The sequence below is a fragment of the Nannobrachium achirus genome (assembly GCF_963921795.1).
Source record: "Nannobrachium achirus genome assembly, chromosome: 10".
Lineage (NCBI taxonomy): Eukaryota > Metazoa > Chordata > Actinopteri > Myctophiformes > Myctophidae > Nannobrachium > Nannobrachium achirus.
The window spans coordinates 53,810,222-53,830,060 of record NC_137819.1 but is presented as its reverse complement, the minus strand read 5'-3'; the positions used below and the strand labels follow the sequence as shown (position 1 = coordinate 53,830,060).

The 19,839-nt window shown below is 40.6% G+C and overlaps 1 protein-coding gene across 1 annotated transcript; it reads left to right on the top strand.

Annotated features, from left to right (window-relative positions):
• Positions 1 to 4,820: 4,820 nt before the first annotated feature.
• On the top strand, positions 4,821 to 9,558 carry LOC308293161 (DOMON domain-containing protein FRRS1L-like; the record flags this gene model as incomplete). The annotated part of the gene is made up of 4 exons (XM_080735595.1): positions 4,821 to 4,861; positions 6,866 to 7,004; positions 8,683 to 8,929; positions 9,386 to 9,558. 4 exons carry the CDS (start codon positions 4,821 to 4,823, stop codon positions 9,556 to 9,558), a joined length of 600 nt encoding a protein of 199 aa, XP_080591721.1.
• Positions 9,559 to 19,839: the final 10,281 nt, after the last annotated feature.

The following is a 19,839-nucleotide window of genomic DNA, read 5'->3' as shown; positions in this document are numbered from 1 at the left end:
TTTTTTATTTCTAACTGTTTATGATGTGAGAGGTGCTCCTGGAAGGAGCTAAGCTCCAACATCTGACTTTGTCTGGGGACATGAAGTGTGGCCTATACATCTGGACGCTTAATGAAATGAACTCAAATAGCACTGCTCACTTCACACTAGGTGTGATTTGTTAAACTATGGTAACATTTCCTTAGTTCACACCTCATTAAAGAAAGAGGTTTTGCTGTTGTTAGTTTGGACTCTCTCCTGTGACCAATGCGGTGTGGTTAAACCTGTCAGGATCAACCTCCACCAGCATAGGTCCCAGAGTCACTGAATCACTAAGCCTCTCCACCACGGCAAGGTCACAGCAAAAGGAGAGGAAGGTGGCCCTTAAAAGGGACGTTTGGGGGGGTGCAGGAGGGTCTTGGATCTCACATGTTCAGTCACCCAAGAGAGACTTGGAGTAGAACCATTGCTCCTACACTTGGAAAGGAGTCAGCTTAGGTGGTTCCGGCATCTACTGTAGTACGGATGCCCCCCGAGCGCCTTCCTAGGAAGGTCCTTGATGCACGTCCCATTGGGAAGAGACCCTGTGGTGGATCAAATAATAAGGTTTATATTATCTCCAAATCTGGAAATCTCATTCCATTGAAGATGGATGGATGGATACATTAGTACATTGGGTACATCCTCCATGTTGCGTGGAACATGAGCGGTGAACTTGAACCATTCATTTGAACTGGTCGGTCCTGTGAAAGTGAGCAAAGTGATTTGTTCAGAATGTTCACTGAAATGAAAGGGCTCGCTAAGAGAGAGTATATTATTGAAATAGCTAAAATAGCAAATAGCTAAAATAGCAGATCTACAAGCTCACAAATATTGCGTCGCAATATGTACCCTCTGATTTGAATCTGAAAGGCCTTTGTAAATACAGCCACAGGTGAGAAGTCAATGTAGTCAATGAGTTGCTCTGCCTTTACTACAACCAGTGTTATATTTGTAATATTTTATTTTATGTAAATTTATCCGGCAAGAATATATGTAGGCCTATAGCTATTGACATGTTAATAAATAATACACAGCTCTATATAAGCAGATCACCAGAAAACAGTGTTGGATCAAAGCCAGCATTAATTGGGAAATGGTCTGAAGTAGGCTCAGACTTGTTCATTCAAGTCCACAGGTGAACCATTATCGGTCCAAGACTGCTGTGATTCCATAACGTATCAACTTGAAAGCAGTGAATCTTCACAACAATAAACACGATTATGTCCTAAAATATAATTATGTGCAGATAATGTGCACGTTTGAAATGGCATAAACAGTCTGGCATTCATGATAACGTAAAAGAGACAACCCATGAAGAATTTAGAACACTGGGGTTATACTGGCATCTAGTGGCACTTCTATGTGTAACACCGAGATTAAGTTTTGGATACATCTAATTAATTATCGTGGTCATTATATGGTCAACAAACGCTGCATCGCCGGGGAAAAAAAACTGCAAAAGCGGTAACGGATGATTTGACGGTGCGATGGATGCATATGAGGACACTTGACACGCAGTCTATAATAATGAGGACGTCGTCGCATTCATCGTTATCTTAAGGCATTTTTAGTTGTATTATTTATTTGGCCATGAATTCCTTGAGAAAGCTCGTCCATCTGTCGGCACTGCTGAGCCAGGTCTGGTGGTGGGGGGTCGTGCTGCCGAGCCCTACCGACGAGGGTGCGCTCCGGACCGGGCACGGAGGCCACGGCGAACCCGGTCACAAGGAACCGCATCATAAGGACTCATACAGCACGTTCGCCTCCGAGTTCCTTGAATCTAGATATCTGTCAGATGACGGTGAGAATCTTATTCCAGCATGAAGAAGTGTCTTTAGACAGGATCAATTTTCAGAAAATCAGAACCCCGAAGGCATTTTGCGAATATTTATTATATACAACTGTTCTAGGGGTATTAAGGGATGCTGAATCCAAATTTGCTGTATATAATGCTCAAAAATGTTCCTAAATGGCTCAAAATTGACAAATCCAACATGGCCGCCACTGCAAGGCTGAAACTATTTAAGTACAAATCTTTTTGACTAAACAAGGTAGAAACTTGAACTAAATGTGTTTTTCTAGGTTAGCCTACATGGGGAATTTGAAATTCTATCCTAATTTTAGATCAGACGTGAATAAATGGCTTGAAACTCATACTGTACATGTATAGCAGAAAAGGTTCATTATTGATGCATAATTCGTCAAACAGAAACAAAAGCAGGATGAACCATGGTTTTATTCATCAAAACTCTTTTGATTTAGATTTTTCTATCAACAAGTCATATATGCAAATTATATATAGTATTCCACTTTCAACAGGGAAACAGGGGAAGGGCTTCTCTCCCCACACACACCCATTGTAACTTCAAACTCCATTTTAACAATTCATTAAAAATACCCATTATTTTTTCTGGTGTCTCATTCTACCCTCCTAATACGTGAGCAGGCCGTGTTTTTTTCCATAACCTTTTTTTCATTTATTTTTATTAAAATTAAATAAAACAAATATATATTAAAAAAATTAAAAATGTTATTGAAAAAACACGACCTGCTTACATATTAGGAGGGTAATATGAGTCACCAGAAAAAAAATAATGGGTGTTTTTAATAATCTATCATGGTTAAAATGAATTTTGAAGTTACAATGGGTGTCTGTGGGGAGAGGCCGAGGGCCTGGTAACATTTACATCAAATATCTAAATATTGAATCAAGTAAATTAAAAACTGGTCAGGGTGTTCATAAAAGCCTGATTAGACGATAAAATTACCAAAAGTTTTTTGAAAGTAAAATATCCCTTTAATATGAAGATAGGCTACATTAATTTAGCCTATTTAGTCATCAATATTTCGAGCAGATCTCATAGGTATCTTGCAGCTGCATGCAACCAATTCCACTTTTCCTGAATAGAATAGAATGGATTAAAATATAATATAATAGTATTTTAACATATCAATAAAAGTAAATGTACATGGGAATACTTGTGTATTGTGGCAGCTTATTCACAGTCTTCCAGTATTCCGGCAAGTGTTGAGTTTTTTGCAGTTGCATGCTTCCATACATGCCATATGACTCTTTATGGATAGAATAGAAGAGAAGGGGATACAACGTTTATAGCCAGCACAAGTACATCAGGGTAGGGTTCATCAATCTGTCAACATCTAGAGTCTAGAGAGTATGCAGTCTAGTAGGCTGATATTCTCTAAAATGTCCAAATCCCTTTAGTACAATCTATTATACATACATACCTGCAGCTGCAGCGTTGGCTGAGGCACTCCTTTGTACACCCACATGAAGTGAACTCCCTGCAGGCTTTGGGCATAGGTGGCAGAGAGAGTAGCCGTGGCACTAACTGGCCTTCCTTGATCATCCATCCCATTTCCTCCACTGGAGGAAGATCGGGGTGTGGCAGGTGAGCTTGATTCCATATAGTTGCTTGATGGTGTGCACGCATGATATGGAACCTCACAGCATCTGTGGTTTTGCAGAATAACTTTACTTGTGCTTTGTTGCATGAATCAGGCACACCATAGATCTTACAAATGAATCTTTCTGATGATGTCACGATATCTTGTGTGAAAGGGCCCTTCCCAAGGCCAGCAAGATCAGTGTGATGTTCGAACACCTGCCAGGCTGTCTTCTTTCCGTGGCCGCTGAACTGAGACTGTCACATCCATGGGCATGGAAGGCAAGGAGTGTGTCCAGTTGATCCTCAGACAGTATCCTGTGAATTTCATGCACTGGGAAAAACTTTGGGTCCTTTGATATCCCAGCTTTCATGTAGACATGGGTACATCTGATTTTGTCAAAGTGAGCAAGCAGTAGTAGAAGCACCTCTGTGTCACGTGCTGACACGACTACTGTTTCCATCAGTGCATGGATACAGTGAAGGATCAGTCCTGTATCAGCTTCCTCGTGGACACTCCTTGCCTGCCATGCCCTTACTGGATGTGACAGTGTGTCTCAGTTCAGTGGCCACGGAAAGAAGAGAGCCTGGCAGGTGTTCGAACAACATCACACTGATCTTGCTGGCCTTCGGAAGGGCCCTTTCACAGAAGATATCGTGACATCATCAGAAAGATTCATTTGTAAGATCTATGGTGTGCCTGACGTTGATTCATGCAACAAAGCACAAGTAAAGTTATTCTGCAAAGGTCGTCCCCAAGAGACTCTGCTACCAACCACAGATGCTGTGAGGTTCCATATCATGCGTGCACACCATCAAGCAGCTATATGGAATCAAGCTCACCTGCCACACCCCGATCTTCCTCCAGTGGAGGAAATGGGATGGATGATCAAGGAAGGCCAGTTAGTGCCACAGCTACTCTCCCTGCCACCTATGCCCAAAGCCTGCAGGGAGTTCACTTCATGTGGGTGTACAAAGGAGTGCCTCAGCCAACGCTGCAGCTGCAGGTATATATGTAAAATAGATTGTACTAATGGGATTTGGTAATTTTAGAGAATATCAGCCTACTAGACTGCATACTCTAGACTCTTAGATGTTGACAGATTGATGAACCCTACCCTGATGTACTTGTGCTGGCTATAAACGTTGCAAAAAATTCAACACTTGCCGGAACACTGAGGAAGACTGTGAATAAGCTGCCACAGTAAGGATTACAGTAAGAAGTATTCCCATGTACATTTACTTTTATTGATATGGTAAAATACTATTATATTATATTATAATCCATTCTATTCTATTCAGGAAAAGTGGAATTGGATGCATGCAGCGGCAAGATACCTATGACATCTGCTCGAAATATTGATGACTATATATAGATGCCCCCCAGGCGCCCACATGGAAGGATTAAATCTCCGAACTGGCCTGGGAACGCCTCGGTATACTCCCAGAGGGAGTGGAGGAAGTTGCTCAGGATAAGGAAATCTGGAAGTCTCAGTTGGAACTGTTACCCCCGCGACCCGATTCCGGATAAGCGGTTGAAGATGGAAGGATGGATGGATGGATGGATGGATGGATGGATGATAGCAAAATCTAAATCAAAAGAGTTTTGATGAATAAAACCATGGTTCATCCTGCTTTTGTTTCTGTTTGACGAATTATGCATCAATAACGAAACTTTTCTGCTATAAATGTATGAGTTTCAAGCCATGTATTCACGTCTGATCTAAAATCAGGATAGAATTTCAAATTCCCCATGTAGGCTAACCTAGAAAAACACATTTAGTTCAAGTTTCTACCTTGTTTAGTCAAAAAGATTTGCACTTAAATAGATTTCCACCTTGCAGTGGCGGCCATGTTGGATTTGTCAATTTTGAGCCTTTTAGGAACATTTTTGAGCATTATATACAGCACATTTGGATTCAGCATCCCTTAATACCCCTAGAACAGTTGTATATAATAAATATTCGCAAAATGCCTTCGGGACTTTATACAAGCACATTTTCAGAAATTCTACCTTGTCTACTTGTCTAGCTGTATCTGTAGGCTATAGGCTATGTGACGATTTGAGCAAAGTATTCTCTTTAAGATTTCATTTCAAGATGCAATAGCCGACATGTTTTTAGTATCTGTGCGTTTTTGGTTATGAATGTGCTGAAGGTAGCAAATACAACAGGCTTTCAGCACCCAGGCCAGCTCCCTGCTAGTAGCAGATGATGACCTCCCCCCTCCTCTGTTTATCATGCCTCTTTGCTCTCTCTACAACACGCACGCACGCACGCACGCACGCACGCACGCACACCAGAGTCCAGGGTGAAGAGCTATTCACTTCACCGCGGTGTAGTTTTCTAGCTATCACCTAAAATTACATAACAAAGCCTAGGTGATAGCTAGGTAACTAAGGGCTGCATCAGGTTAGCAAAATATGCTCTTATCTCTGTCTCTCATTCTCCTTTTCTCTATATCCGGCTCCCCTCTCCTTCCTATGTAGTAATACAGGGCTCTTGCTTGTCCAGCTGTATTTCCCTTGGCTCTTTCATCTGTGGCTGTGTAGCTAGAGAGAGAGAGAGAGGGAGAGAGAGAGCGAGAGAGAGAGAGAGAGAGAGAGAGAGAGAGAGAGAGAGCTTCAGCAGAAAACAGGGTCATTAAAGTCTACTCTGGGAGTGGGGAGTTAAAGGCATCTTCAATCCTATTCATTTGAATAAGCCTTGTTGGGTAACATGAGGAGTGGGCATCAAAACATTCTGTTGGCCTAGCAGTCTGTGCACTCAGGCTCAAGGTAGCCTGACAGCGCATCGCAGGTTTGAGTCCCGATCCCGACGGCCTTTGCTGTGTGTCACTCCCCATCTATCTCTCCCTGCTTCCTGTCTAACTCTTCACTATCAATAAAGACATAAAAAAAAGACATCTAAAACAAAAACATTCTGGGCACAATAGGAAAATGTGGGCACCAAAACAATGTAGCACCAAACCTCAGAAGAGTGGGCACTAGAGGAAATCTGGGCACCAAAACAGTCTTTGTGTCCACAGAACACATTTTGCACCTGTCTGGCATGCGTTTTACTGGAATGCATCTACATTTAGATGATTTTTACATCCAAAACATTTTCTGACAAGAAATTAATGAATAGAAAAGGTTTAGGTTAAGTTTAGGAATAGTTTTGTGAGTGTAAGGTTAGTTTTAAGCGGCCTATTGCCCACTCTTCTTGGAAGACTGGCCACCTCTAGTGCCACTGCTCACCCAAAGTGTCAACTCTTTGTGATGCCCACTCTTTTTTAGTGCCTATAGTCTTCCCCCAAAAATGGTGCCCAGGTTTCCCTAGTGCCCACCCTTCCTGTATTCGTCTTGTTCCATTGGTTTGACGACTTTGCAGTTTAAGTGGTCAACCTTTGTTGGTATAATCAGTTGTATAAGTACACATGTTGTTGTGTATTATGTCCAGGTATGGGAAGCCAGGATGTGATGCCGAGTCATGTGACTACTTTCTGAGTTACCGTCGCATTGGGACAGATGTGGAGTACGAGCTGAGTGCAGACACAGATGGATGGGTGGCTGTAGGCTTCTCCTCTGACAAGAAGATGGTGAGCAGCTTTGCATCATGAGACTCACCACACAATGAAATCTTCTTTTCTTATTTAACTTAAAGAGCATACACTTACACACGTAACCACATGAACCCTAATTTAACTATTCTGGTATTCAGTGAAAACTCGTTATAAGCTTGTAGATCTGTTATTTCAATGAGGATATGGTGTAGAGGGGGGGAAAAGGAACGGGGGAAAGTACAGACCCCTGGGGGACTCCGGTCAACAAAGTATAGGGTTTAATTAGTTTTAGTTTAGTTTAGTTTATTAGCACATCATATAAAACATGTAACATTATATACATGGGAAAATACAGTGCGAGGAAAGGAAGAAGACATAGTAGTGTGGTTGCCCTAACAGGGCAACCACACTATAGTACTTGTCCAACTTTATTATTCAATAAAGAGCAGAGCAGGTGACACGGTTAACCTGAACAGACTGGTGAGGAAAGCAGGCTCTGTTGTTGGGTCCTCTCTGCAGGGGGTGGAGGAAGTAACCAGAGTGCGTACAGCGAGGAAGCTAGATTCCATTTTGGAGAACTCCTCTCACCCCCTCCATCTGGAGATCACCAGTTACTGGAGTAAGAGAGGAAACGACCGCTTTGCCTACCCAGGACGGAGATGTGAGAGACTAGGAAAATCTTTTGTACCGGCCGCCCTTAAGCTGTACAACGAGACACATAACGGACGAGTGAAAAGGACTTCCTTCCTAACCTAGACTGACGGAACTATTGCTGTATTGACTTTACAACTGAATTTCCCCCTTGGGATAATAAAGGTATCTATCTATCTATCTATCTATTCAAGAGAGTGACCAAAAGTTTGACGCGCTACTCCTCACAAATATCCTCCTCACAAAACTCCTCGCTATATGTCAAATCGACCGGCTTCATCGGGAATCATGTGGAACCATTTCTGTAGAGAAAAGTTGTATAGTTTAATTGATGTTAATTTATTAGTGAATTCGTTTTCCCCATTGACTTATACCGGTATATCCATATCCATATATGGAGCTATATCCATCTAAGTAATGATCCAGTCGTCTTCATGTATGGCTATCAAGGGTTTGATGAGGACAGTGTTGTGATCTTCATATATGGAGATCCAGGTGATGATAGTCAGCTCCATATATGGAGAGAGAGACACACGAAATTAAACTTTTCCCAAATATGGAGATGACTGACATAGATGTCTGACATCATAGACCACATGAGACTGACACAGTATGTACATGGGCATTCCAAGATATGGGCTTAATATTGATGACATCAGGGATCTCCATGTATGGGCATTAAAGGGACAAGGACGAAATGGTTTAGCACACACACTCAAATAGGGACAAGGACTGATAGATACAGAGATATTTATTTGCTAGTGTGTCACGGCAACCACACTTGCAATTTCCAATTGCCACTTTCTAGTCTATATCAATGTGCCTTTCCTTCTTGATGGACTGAAGAGAACCATCCGTTACAAAATGTTTTTAGCATTCATTTCCATTTCTTTGTATGCATTGTTTTATGTGTTAGCAACCACCTACTTCGCCAACAAAGTCATTCTGAATCTGGTGTTTCAAATGTTTTTTTTTTCTTCTTCTTCTTTTTCTCATTATTAAATAATAATAATGTTATTTATTTATTTTATTATCTTGAATATAATTCCACTCTCTTCCTCAGGGAGGCGATGATGTCATGGGCTGTGTACATGACGATAATGGGCGTGTGAGGATTCATCACTTCTACAATGTGGGCCAGTGGGCCAAGGAGATCAAGAGGAACCCGGCCAGGGACGAGGAGGGCATCTTTGAGAACAACCGGGTGACCTGCCGCTTCAAACGACCACTATACGTACCCAGAGAGGAGACACTGGTGGACCTGCACCTGTCATGGTACTACCTGTTTGCCTGGGGACCGGCTATACAAGGTGTGTAACTAGTCGTTGCCCATTCGAACATATGCACTGCGAATTATGTGCAGAGTTTGGGTGTGCACAGTATATGAGGGATTGAATGTAGGAGTCTCAGAAGTAATGTTGGAGACGTATCAGTGATTTCAGTCATCTCCATATTTGGGTGATGTTTCAGCATGTGGCTGTTACCATGGCGGAGATGCATGCGCAGTACAGGCGGCAGTATGATGTCAGTTATCTCCAAATGTGGACACTGTTTTGTATCAGTGATGTCATGTGGGTAAATCAGACAGCTATCGGACAGACAGACATTTAGTAAATTAATAGTTAGATAAAATGGACCCAATCGACCTGAAAACTTGAAATGAATACTGGGGACACTGTATTGTGCATTTTCGCTGTTCACTTTATACAAATCTAAGCTGCTTATTTTCCATTTCTTACAGTATGTCGTCTTACCTTTGCCAACAGGTTCCATCACAAGGCATGACATCGACGCTCCCCCCGTCAGCGACCACATGATCAGTATTTATAAGTACGAGGACATCTTCATGCCCTCAACGGCCTACCAGACCTTCAACTCTCCCTTCTGCCTGCTCCTCATCGTAGCCCTCACCTTCTACCTGCTGATGGGAACACCTTAACCCGTCAGCCGTCACTGGAAGACATTTGATAGAGGAGAGGAGAGGAGAGGAGAGGAGAGGAGAGGAGAGGAGAGGAGAGAAGAGAAGAGGAGAGGAGAGGAGAGGAGAGGAGAGGAGAGGAGAGGAGAGGAGAGGAGAGAAGAGAAGAGAAGAGACAGCAATAAGTGTATTTACCGTTTCTAACTAATTACACAGCCTCCATCAAATACACAATTTGCACAGGACACAAGACTACGTAAACGAAACAATAGATATATGGATTATACCGAACCAAGGTTTGGTTTTGCAGTACATTCACATAAAGGTACAATAGAATAGTGGCATTATAGTTTTAGGTCAAACATATAGATTTATTATTTATTATTTATTATTTATTTATTTAAGGGGGCACGGTGGCGCTATCCGGCGAGCGCTCGCCTACCTCGCTTCCTCCTTTACTGGCCAACGGCGGGGCTCCTCGCGTCCAAATAAAAAGAGAGCGAGTTCAATTGTCGCCAATGGAAGATCTCCCCCGCGGTGGTTTCTTTCCAATCAGAACGCCTCCCGTCGCACGTCCGTCCGTCTGCCAATAAAATCGCTGCACTCCTTTTTCATTTCTCCTCCCCTCCCTCTCTCCCCCCCGATCAAAACACAACGTCCCTTGCTGGATTCCAACCAATCACACTCCGTCTTTTCGGGTCGCTGTTCCGGTCTGGGGCCAGAGCGGATATGGAAACGCTACTTGCTTTAATGTGGGCTTACACATTACCGGATACAGTAGGCGGGCTCTAGACCGCATCTGAGCACAGAGCAGCAAATAGAAACCACACGGGAGGGCTATGAACAGCGGTTGAAAGTTGAAAGCCACATTCTCTTAATGCAGCGTCCGACGTTAAAAACAAACAATTGTCACTCAGAGACCTTTGGATGAATGGACACTTGCTGACACTGGCTTTGTTATCCTAACACTCAAGGTAAGTTTCGTGACTTCTATAAATTACTATGGTAATGGTCTGGTCATCTGCAGACTGCAGGAAATGCATTACCATACATACAATAACAAGTAGGCAATAGGCATGGTGATGGTGTCTGCTACTGTCTTTCATTTGATCCTTGGCTGGCCAATACTATCTAGTTAATGCTTTATTTGTAAAGACAGTTTAATAGATCATATGGATTACATAGCTAAGTTACTGTCCTGCTATTGCAATATTAGGCTATTATTATATATTTTTTTAAGGTAGGCTATTTTCAGTGTCATTGAAACATTAATGATAAGGAGTTATATACAACTTTACATGTAGTAGCCTAGTATGTTAATGAAAGTGAAAAGGGGACTACATTTGGCTCATCAACAAAGCATAACAAACATATTATTTGTTTATATAGATCTATGTGTTTCTCTTATGAATTTTGTACAAAAGGACCCACATGTAAACAAGCCATTGTGCTTTATTGGGTTTAAATCCTATTAGTAGACCTTGGATCTGATTCTGAACTGTACTGTGCTTTTCCTATGTGAACTGCTAACAAAGTATTCAATCAAACCCAGAAACATAAAGACACTCAGAGTTAAGGGTCTGTGCAAATAAAACATTTGAGAACCAGTATATCAGTGTCATACATATTCCGAAGAAAACCTGCATGGAGACTTGACATTCTGTAATTGGATCTTATGATCAAAATAAGAACATTATAATAGTGTGTAAATCTTTGCCACATACAAATGTCTGTGTACAGACATAGATGGCCCCTGCATGATGGCTGCTAAAAAAAGATAATGCCATGGTGGGATCTGATGTGTGATGGGCATACTGTATTATCACATAGGCAAACATAAACTGTGACACTGTGACAATGAATTTGTATTGATTATACATATTTCTCTCTATTTCTCCTTTGCTGTCTCCCAGACCTCAGCTGTTCTCTCTGCACCTCTTCACCAAAGGCGATGTGCCTCCACGGCCAGATTCAACAAGCGGACAGTGCAGGCAAATTCATGCAGAAAGTGGCCAGTTCAGAACACAGGAACCAGGACACAATACTGTAAACTGCCCAAAAATACAGACACCATATCAAAGGAGGAGTCGCTAGCAGGCAACAAAAAAATAAATGAGCAGATGTTTGCCTTTCCCTTACTTAAATTTGTGATGTCGTTGAGACTTGTTTTATTATTCTTGTGCAAAGTGTGATGCCACCAGAGCCATCAACATATTGTCGCTGTCAGGCAGAAACCATGTCCCATTCCTTTTATTTTATTGTAAATGAATGCCCTACTTTATCATACATGAGTGTTGCTTAAAAGTAGTGAAAATAGCAGATCTACAAGCCCACAACACATCAAAGTGTTGTCAGCGTGTAGATTTGTCTATTTTCACCATGTTAGCAGATCTATAGGCCCACAAGATGTTGACATGTTGTCAGCTTGTAGATCAGTTATTTTCACTATTTTAGATACTTTTTAAATAGTGATAAGAAATAAGTGATAAGTAATAAGTTTTGGACATACAGGGTTTCCATCCAAGAGTGATGATGTATTCATATATATTTGTTGTCACCATGTTTATGTTGTATGTGGGATTAATACCCTGTTGTATTTGAATCTTTTAGATTAAAATTGTATTTACCTTTCATGCAGTTGCATTTTTTTACTTAATGAAATATGTTGTGCTTTTACCTCAATGGTTGACTTTGTTGATCCCCATTGGAAATAAGTCCAGATGTCATAATATTGTTGATGTTTGTTTGTTTGTTGTAACTCATACAGAGTAAGATTTTAAAAGAAATGTGTGTAGATGTCAGCAGCATTAGAATGAAATACAAGGTACTTCTAAGTGAATTTGTTTCAAACCAAGATGAAATAATAGATACATTGAAATACTGATCTGCATTTGCAGTGGATCTCTGAATAAGAGAAAATAATTATTATGTTATATAATTATATAAAATAATAATAATTATAAGGGTAACAATACATAAAATGTACAGTGAATATATAATACATATATACTGTGTACATCTATCACCAGTGAATATAAATAGATGTACAATACATCTATGAATGAAGTACAGTCTCACAAGGGTTATACTTAACAGGCATCTGTCAATATGTGCCAATGTACCGTAGGCCTACATGTTGTATTGTAGTAATACAATAGTACAAATAGGTTAGATGATGGTGAGAAAATTGATTTTGTGGTCCATTTAGAGATGGTTAAAACAATGAGGACGTTTCTTTCATTCATTGAGTGTTATTTTTGCATGGCGTAGGTGGGAATCGAACACCTGACCCGGCGTAGGTGGGAATCAAACCCACGACCTTCGGATCCTCACCAACCATACCTAAAATCGACAAAAGTCACAATTTTCATGAATCTATCATATATACTCATAAACTACTTGGACAGATCACTGGGGAGATGCACACGAAGACTGGCCTGTTGCATTTTTCATCCCTTCCACGCTCGTTTTCTCTTTCCTTTTCTCTTTCTCCTCTTTTTTCCTTCTTCCCCCTTCTCCCCCTCTCCCCCTTCCATTTTTTCCCCCTTCCCCCCCTAGGTAGGCAATTGTTCCCCAGCCCTGGCGCAGCCAGTAGTGCTGTCGCCTCACAGCTAGAAGGTCCTGGGTTCGATTCCCGCCGGGGGACACTGTGGGTGCTGGGGGCGTGTTCCCTCCTCCGCGTCATCAGTGCCCACACCCTAGGTGGGGTTGGCAAAAGGGCCTTTCTGTGTGGAGTTTGCATGTTCTCCCCGTGTCTCCTAGGGTAGATAACCTCACAAAAACATGCAGTAATCCTGGTCTCTATAAAGCCTCCCCCTGGCCAGCCGAGGCGCCTGATGGAGGGGAGTGGAACTGGTTGGAATAACGTGTTCCTTCCACGCGCTACGTCCAACCGGGGAAGCTCCCCCTGTCAGGTGATAAGAAGCGGCCTGCTCACTCCTCATGCATTGAAGGAAGCATGAGCTCAGTTCAGGGCCCTCCCCAGGTTGGCAGAGGGAGAGTAGAGCCCAGGATCACAGCTTAGGCAATTGGCACCGGGTGAAAAAATGGGTTACAAAAATCGTGGGATCAAAATTTAGAAAAAAAAAAAAAACATATAGATTTATTTTATTTACATTTATATGCTATACTCTGGAACCCTGTGTGCACCAAATGTGTCAATAACTAAAGCCCTTTGCACACAGGCGCGTTTATCCGTACGGATAAAACGGACAATTTCGTTTTTTTATAAGAAAACAATGATTCTCTACGACCTCATGCACACCGGATCCGAATTAGCCGTGCGACAAGTGGCTGCGGCCGTGCATTTTTTTCTCTCGATCAAACCCAGTTCGATTCGTGCGTCTTGTCGCATGCGGTGAAAAACTCATCACTCCTTTTATGACTCCTTTTGGGATCCGCAGCGCCGATTCCGCACAGCATTGCACACTAAATCCAATGCGTTTTATTCATGCAGCAAACGGAAAAAACGCAACTGTCCTGTGTCCAAAGGGCTTAACTCTTAAGAATTGTCATGCGACTGAGCGGGAATTGACTAAATGAAGATAACAAAGGACCTTTCATCATCATGCCAGAAGATAAGGAGACTGGACCTTGACAGGACTGTAGTAAAAGCCTGGCAAACCAAAGTACATAATTATGGTTCCAGAGGACGTGCTCAAAAATAGAAAGGAGCTCATAGAGCCATATAACACTCCTTCACTGTACTTGTTCTGTACTCCATCATGTTTCTGGAGACCTGGTACACATTATTAGCCCTCCCAAATATGGTTTGAAAACTGACACTGACAACAGAACCCTTCCATGATGCTTTAGTTCTAAAGGGAGAAGTAAAGCATTGTCTGTTTTGTTTCCACTGCACTGAAAATTTGATTTTACACCTAGCTTGTAAAGGCATGGTTCACTTTGCTTTTTCTAGGGCTTTGGCCCCATTGTCTTTTGGGGGATGTTAGTTAGTTTGTCCATCATTAATCTCTGGCACAGAGTGTGTGTGTGTGTGTGTGTGTGCGTGCGTGCGTGCGTGCGTGCGTGTGAGCAAGAGAGAGAGAGAGAGAGAGAGAGAACAATAGCTGTGATGTGTTTTGTGAGTCTTACTGAAGCAATAACAGTCTCAACAATTGCGTAAATGTGTGGATGACATATTTGGATATTGATACAATTCTTCCCTTTGTTATTGTATCCTATCATAATCTGAAGTAGGCTAATCATACTGAATTAAAGTTGCTAAATGTACTGTACTGTTCAGTTCAGTTCACAGATTCCATATTGCAATGCTTCCCAATTAAATCATTGTTATCTACCATGCCTGTGTTTGTCATCAATATGCACACATGGATGTCATCAAATAAAGAACATTTTGTTTCAGTAAACTGTCAGCTGGGTTGCTTCAGTCACAGATGCTTAGGTAGTTAAATACAATTTGATGAAAACGACAATGTGAATTGCATTGAACATCAAAAACATTTTTTACAATAGTATAATGTGCTTCCACTTTATCATGAATAATCCCCCGCATTATCTGTAAACATTGATTTTAATATTCTGTGTGACTTTCTCCACAGCCACTGCTTCCTCTAACACGAGGCTATATTATTTTAATGTATTCATTTCATAGATTCATTGTAGAACTTTGCTTTGCTTTTATTTTATTAGTGTACAGTAGGCCTATAGTATCGATACATATAAATGGATAACTATAACTGTCGCTCACCATTGTATTTTTTAAGTTTAAGTTTATTTCGGTCATTGTTTACATTTAAAACAACATTCCATTTGTAAAAACAAAAAAAGAAAAGCAAAACATTTCACATAATAAAAACAGAAACAGTTAAAACTAGGGATGGTCCGATCAGGTTTTTTGGAACCGATCAGCGAGCACCGATCACAAAAGTTTGATCACCCGATACCGATCAATCACCGATCCGATCAAGTTATTATTTATATTTCCTAAATGTTAATGTTTTAACTTTAATTCATTCATTCATTCACTCATGAATTCATTTATATATTTGCCTTATAGTTATTTACCAGCATTACTATGTATTTATTATCATAGCAGTAACTAATTATTCCTTCAGCACTGTGGAAATCTATACCCCAAAATGGCCTCAAGTGGGCATACTGAACGGCTGGTTGATCGGATGCACCGATCCGATCCGATCGGTGAATTTACCTTTTGATCTAAACCACCGATTATCGCCGATCACGCTTTGATCGGCCCGATCCGATCCATTGCCGATTGATCGGTAACATCTCTAGTTAAAACAAAACAGAAAAACAAAGCAGCACACGACTGCTGGACCGAAAAGGAGAAGGCTGAAGCTAAAGCTTATAATGCCTACCCTTCTAATTAATTATTTAACAAAAACTATTGCAAAATATAATATAATAATATAAACAAAGCAAAAAATATGTATATGACATTTAAATAATTACATTTTTAACAATCTCAGGTTGTGGCCTGTAATTATCAAATTTTATTCTTTTTTGTTTTTTTATTTTATTATTCATTTGTGCAGTTTATTATTCTATATATTACTGTATATTACTGTATTTTTGTATCATATTACTTTTGTAGATTCTCTTGAATTTATATATGGAGCTACATGTTTTTAATTCATTTTCACAGCTTATTTTTTATGTGGCATGTACAGTATATAGCAGAGTGATTCACTGCCTCAGCCTGATGGCCGCAAAAGTCTAGTATCTCCCTCGGTCCATAAGGATGTAGCTTTGGTCTTTTGGGGGTATTTTGTTCCTGTATAGTGTATAGTAAGTGAATGGGACCCAAACTTTCAGCAGCTGTCAATAGTTCCTAGGGATTTTGAATTTCAAACTTTGTTAGATGTGTTACTAGACACCTTTACAAACACATTGGTGAAGACATTTCTTGGTAAGGAATTTATTCCTAGATTTTATTAATATCCTCTCACTATGATGACCCAGAAGGTCTATATACTAATACTATAGTATCTCCCCCGGTCCATAGGGATGTCCCTTTGGTCTAGTAGTGGTTAAGATGACTTGCATATGGGAGACCCGGGTTCGAGCATTACATGAACACTGCCATCCACTTGAATATTTAAAACTATACTTTTTATAGTTATACTAGTTATAGTGCTCAGTGTGAATGGCCCTTAAAAGTACAACATTTGTCTCTGAGATGTAGTGGAGTAGAAGTAAAAGTACTGAAAATTGGAAATACTCCAGTTAAGTAAAAGGAACTCAAACGTTTAGATCTAGTAATCAAGTACAGTACTTAATTTCAATTCAATTCACACACACACACACACACACACACACACACACACACACACACACACACACACACACACACACACACACACACACACACACACACACACACACACACACACACCACGACCACCGCTCAGTTCACACGGGTGTGATTTTTACTGTAATCCGAGTCCCCAGAAGTTCTTCTTTTCTTTCGCCACTAGGGGGACGACTCAGACTGGCGAGCTCTATCTCCCTGGCAACCCATTAGCCAATCAACGGCACACAAAACGGCGGCACCTGCACTGTGCTTCCTGTCAATGGGATACTGGAACTGTGCGCGCGCTACTGCTCTTTTGAAAATTGTGTGTATTAGTTACTAAGCTAGAATAATTATCTTCGTCTATTAAACTCGTATTAAACGGTTTAGTTCGTATCTTAGTAGCCTACACAAGAACAAGAACTCAACTAAAACCACCAAATAACAGCCTACTTGTACATAATGGTAAGCTTAAAGCCCAAAGCACCGTGTGAACTTGTAAAGTTAAAAACGAGCCAACAACTACACTGCTTTGTGCTAACTTTCTGCATCTAGCATGAAGACCCACATTCATATTGAATATTTTTTACTAAAATCTTTGTTTCTGGGGGTCCCCGGAACAAAACATTTTGAGATGGGGGTCCGCGGCTAAATACATAGCATTTTGGGGGTCCTTGACATGACAAAGTTTGAGAACCGCTGATATAGGCTGATTCAGATTCCTGAAAAACCTATGTTGCTGGTTCTCAAACTTTGTCATGTCAAGGACCCCCAAAATGATATGTTTTTGGCCGCGGACCCCCATCTCAAAATATTTTGTTCCAGGGACCCCCAGAAGAACAGGTTGCAGTGGTGGGAAAAGTAGGCCTACTCACATTTTGTACTTTAATACCACAGAAAGTCTCAAATTCAAAATGTAGGCCTACTGTAAAAGTACAAACGTGTTGGCAACAAAATGTACTTTAAAGTACCAAAAGTAGAAAGTACTCATTATGCAGAATGTCCCATTTCATGTTTTCAAATGTATACAAATATTTGAAAATAGCAGATCTACAAGCTCACAAGTCACAACAATCATTGTGAGCTTGTAGATCGTCAATTTTCAAATGGCCGAAATGTATAGAGGGCTGAAGGTTTTGTAAAATCTCTAAAGTAACTAGTAAAAAGTGTTCAAATAAATGTAATGGAGTAAAAGTAGGCTACAATATTTGGATCCAAGATGTAGAGTAGAAGTAAAAAGAGACCTATTGGAAATGGGAAATAATCAAGTAAAGTACAAATAACTCAAAAGTGTAAGTACAGTACTTAGTAAATGTACTTAGTTACTTTGCACCACTGACAATTTGTGAACTTTATTTTTCAGGGTAACATGTCGTCAACTAGAGGAAAACAACCAAGCAAAGCCTCACTGGAGGAAGGAAAGGAGGACACCATCGACTACACTATCAGTAGCAGACATGGTAAGATAATAGTTTACCCGGCTTTAGGTGTAAACGATAGAACGTAAAACAAGTTAAATGTTAGTAGGCTATAATAAAGCAAATTTTTGTTCCTAAAGAAATTAAGTTCTGTCCTCTACCAAAAGGAAAGAGGTCATTGCAACTTGAACCAGTAGGTTTTCTGGTCCTAATGAGTCTAGAACTAGGCTATTAGGGCAGTGGTTCTCAAACCTTTTCAAGTCAAGGACCCCGAAATTGACACTTATTAACCCGCGGACCCCCATTTGAAAAGATATGCCAGGGACCACATATAAGATAAGATTTTTATGGCTCTAGCAGTGATTCACAACCACTTCAATTTCAAGGACCCCCATGCATTAGTCCAGGACCGTCCCCCATATTTTCTATCTCTGAGACCCCAATTTATATTGTAAAATCAATGTTAATTTAACTCAGAGTGTACAAATGGAACCAAATTGACCGTTAGAGTCAAACGGAACCCTAACGGGTCCATTTGGTTCCATTTGTACACTCTCAGAGATCTATATGGGTCTGTCTCTGTTTTGTTCCTAACTATCATTTAGATGGGGACCCCCTGGAACATCCTCAAGGATCCCTGGGGGTGCCCGGTCCCCATTTTGAGAACCAATGCTATAGGGAGTCCACCTCCAACCACTGCAGCTAGACCTACTAAATGATAATATTGTATTAGCATAGGCCTACATACTCTACCACATCTCAAACTATTTACAGGGCACCCCTGTAAATACATATTTCATCCACGACACGTCTGGATTACATTGTACTTTATAGCATCTCACATTTAATGTCAATCTTTTCCCCTAAGATAAAGTATGTCACAAGGAAAACTTGAGAGAATCACTGTTTCCATTAGGACAGAAAATAACTTTATACTTGACATTTAACCACTTTGAGAAACCCTGTTCTACCATTAAGATTAGTTAAACGTTTTATTAATTAAAATACGTTTACCTTCTTTTCATGGTCTGTAGAATTGATCACCAAGTGGTCAGAAATACAAACCACAGATTTTGATTATTTCTTTGTTGTTTATTTGTAATTGTCATCAATCAGATGGACCTCCAGTCCCTGACAAGGTTGGGAAGAAGCGATCAGCTGATTTTGAGGAGGAGGATGAGGTGGAGTTGCCTCGTGGTGTTGGGTATGTATTCTAAAACCATATTCATATTAATATAAACATAGGTCCATTGAAAAAGCAGCTGACCCTCTTCTATGTATTCGGGTTATGTTACTTATTCCTTCCATTATTCTTCCTTGAATCACAGGAATATTGTGTAGAATAATACAATAAATTGAGTGTAATGTAGATCCAGGAACTGGAAGATTATTCTAATGTTGTTGGGAGTATCCCTACATGTTTTACTTTCAGGGGCCCAACGTTTGATTTGAATTAAGCCACAGATCCCCATTTGATAGGATAATTACTTTTTCTTTTTTTATCTCTGGGACTGGGACTAAAATCTATACACTTAATTTTTTCACTCTGAAAGTGTATAAAAGGAACCTAATGGACATGCCAGGGTCATTTTGGTTCCATCTGTGTAC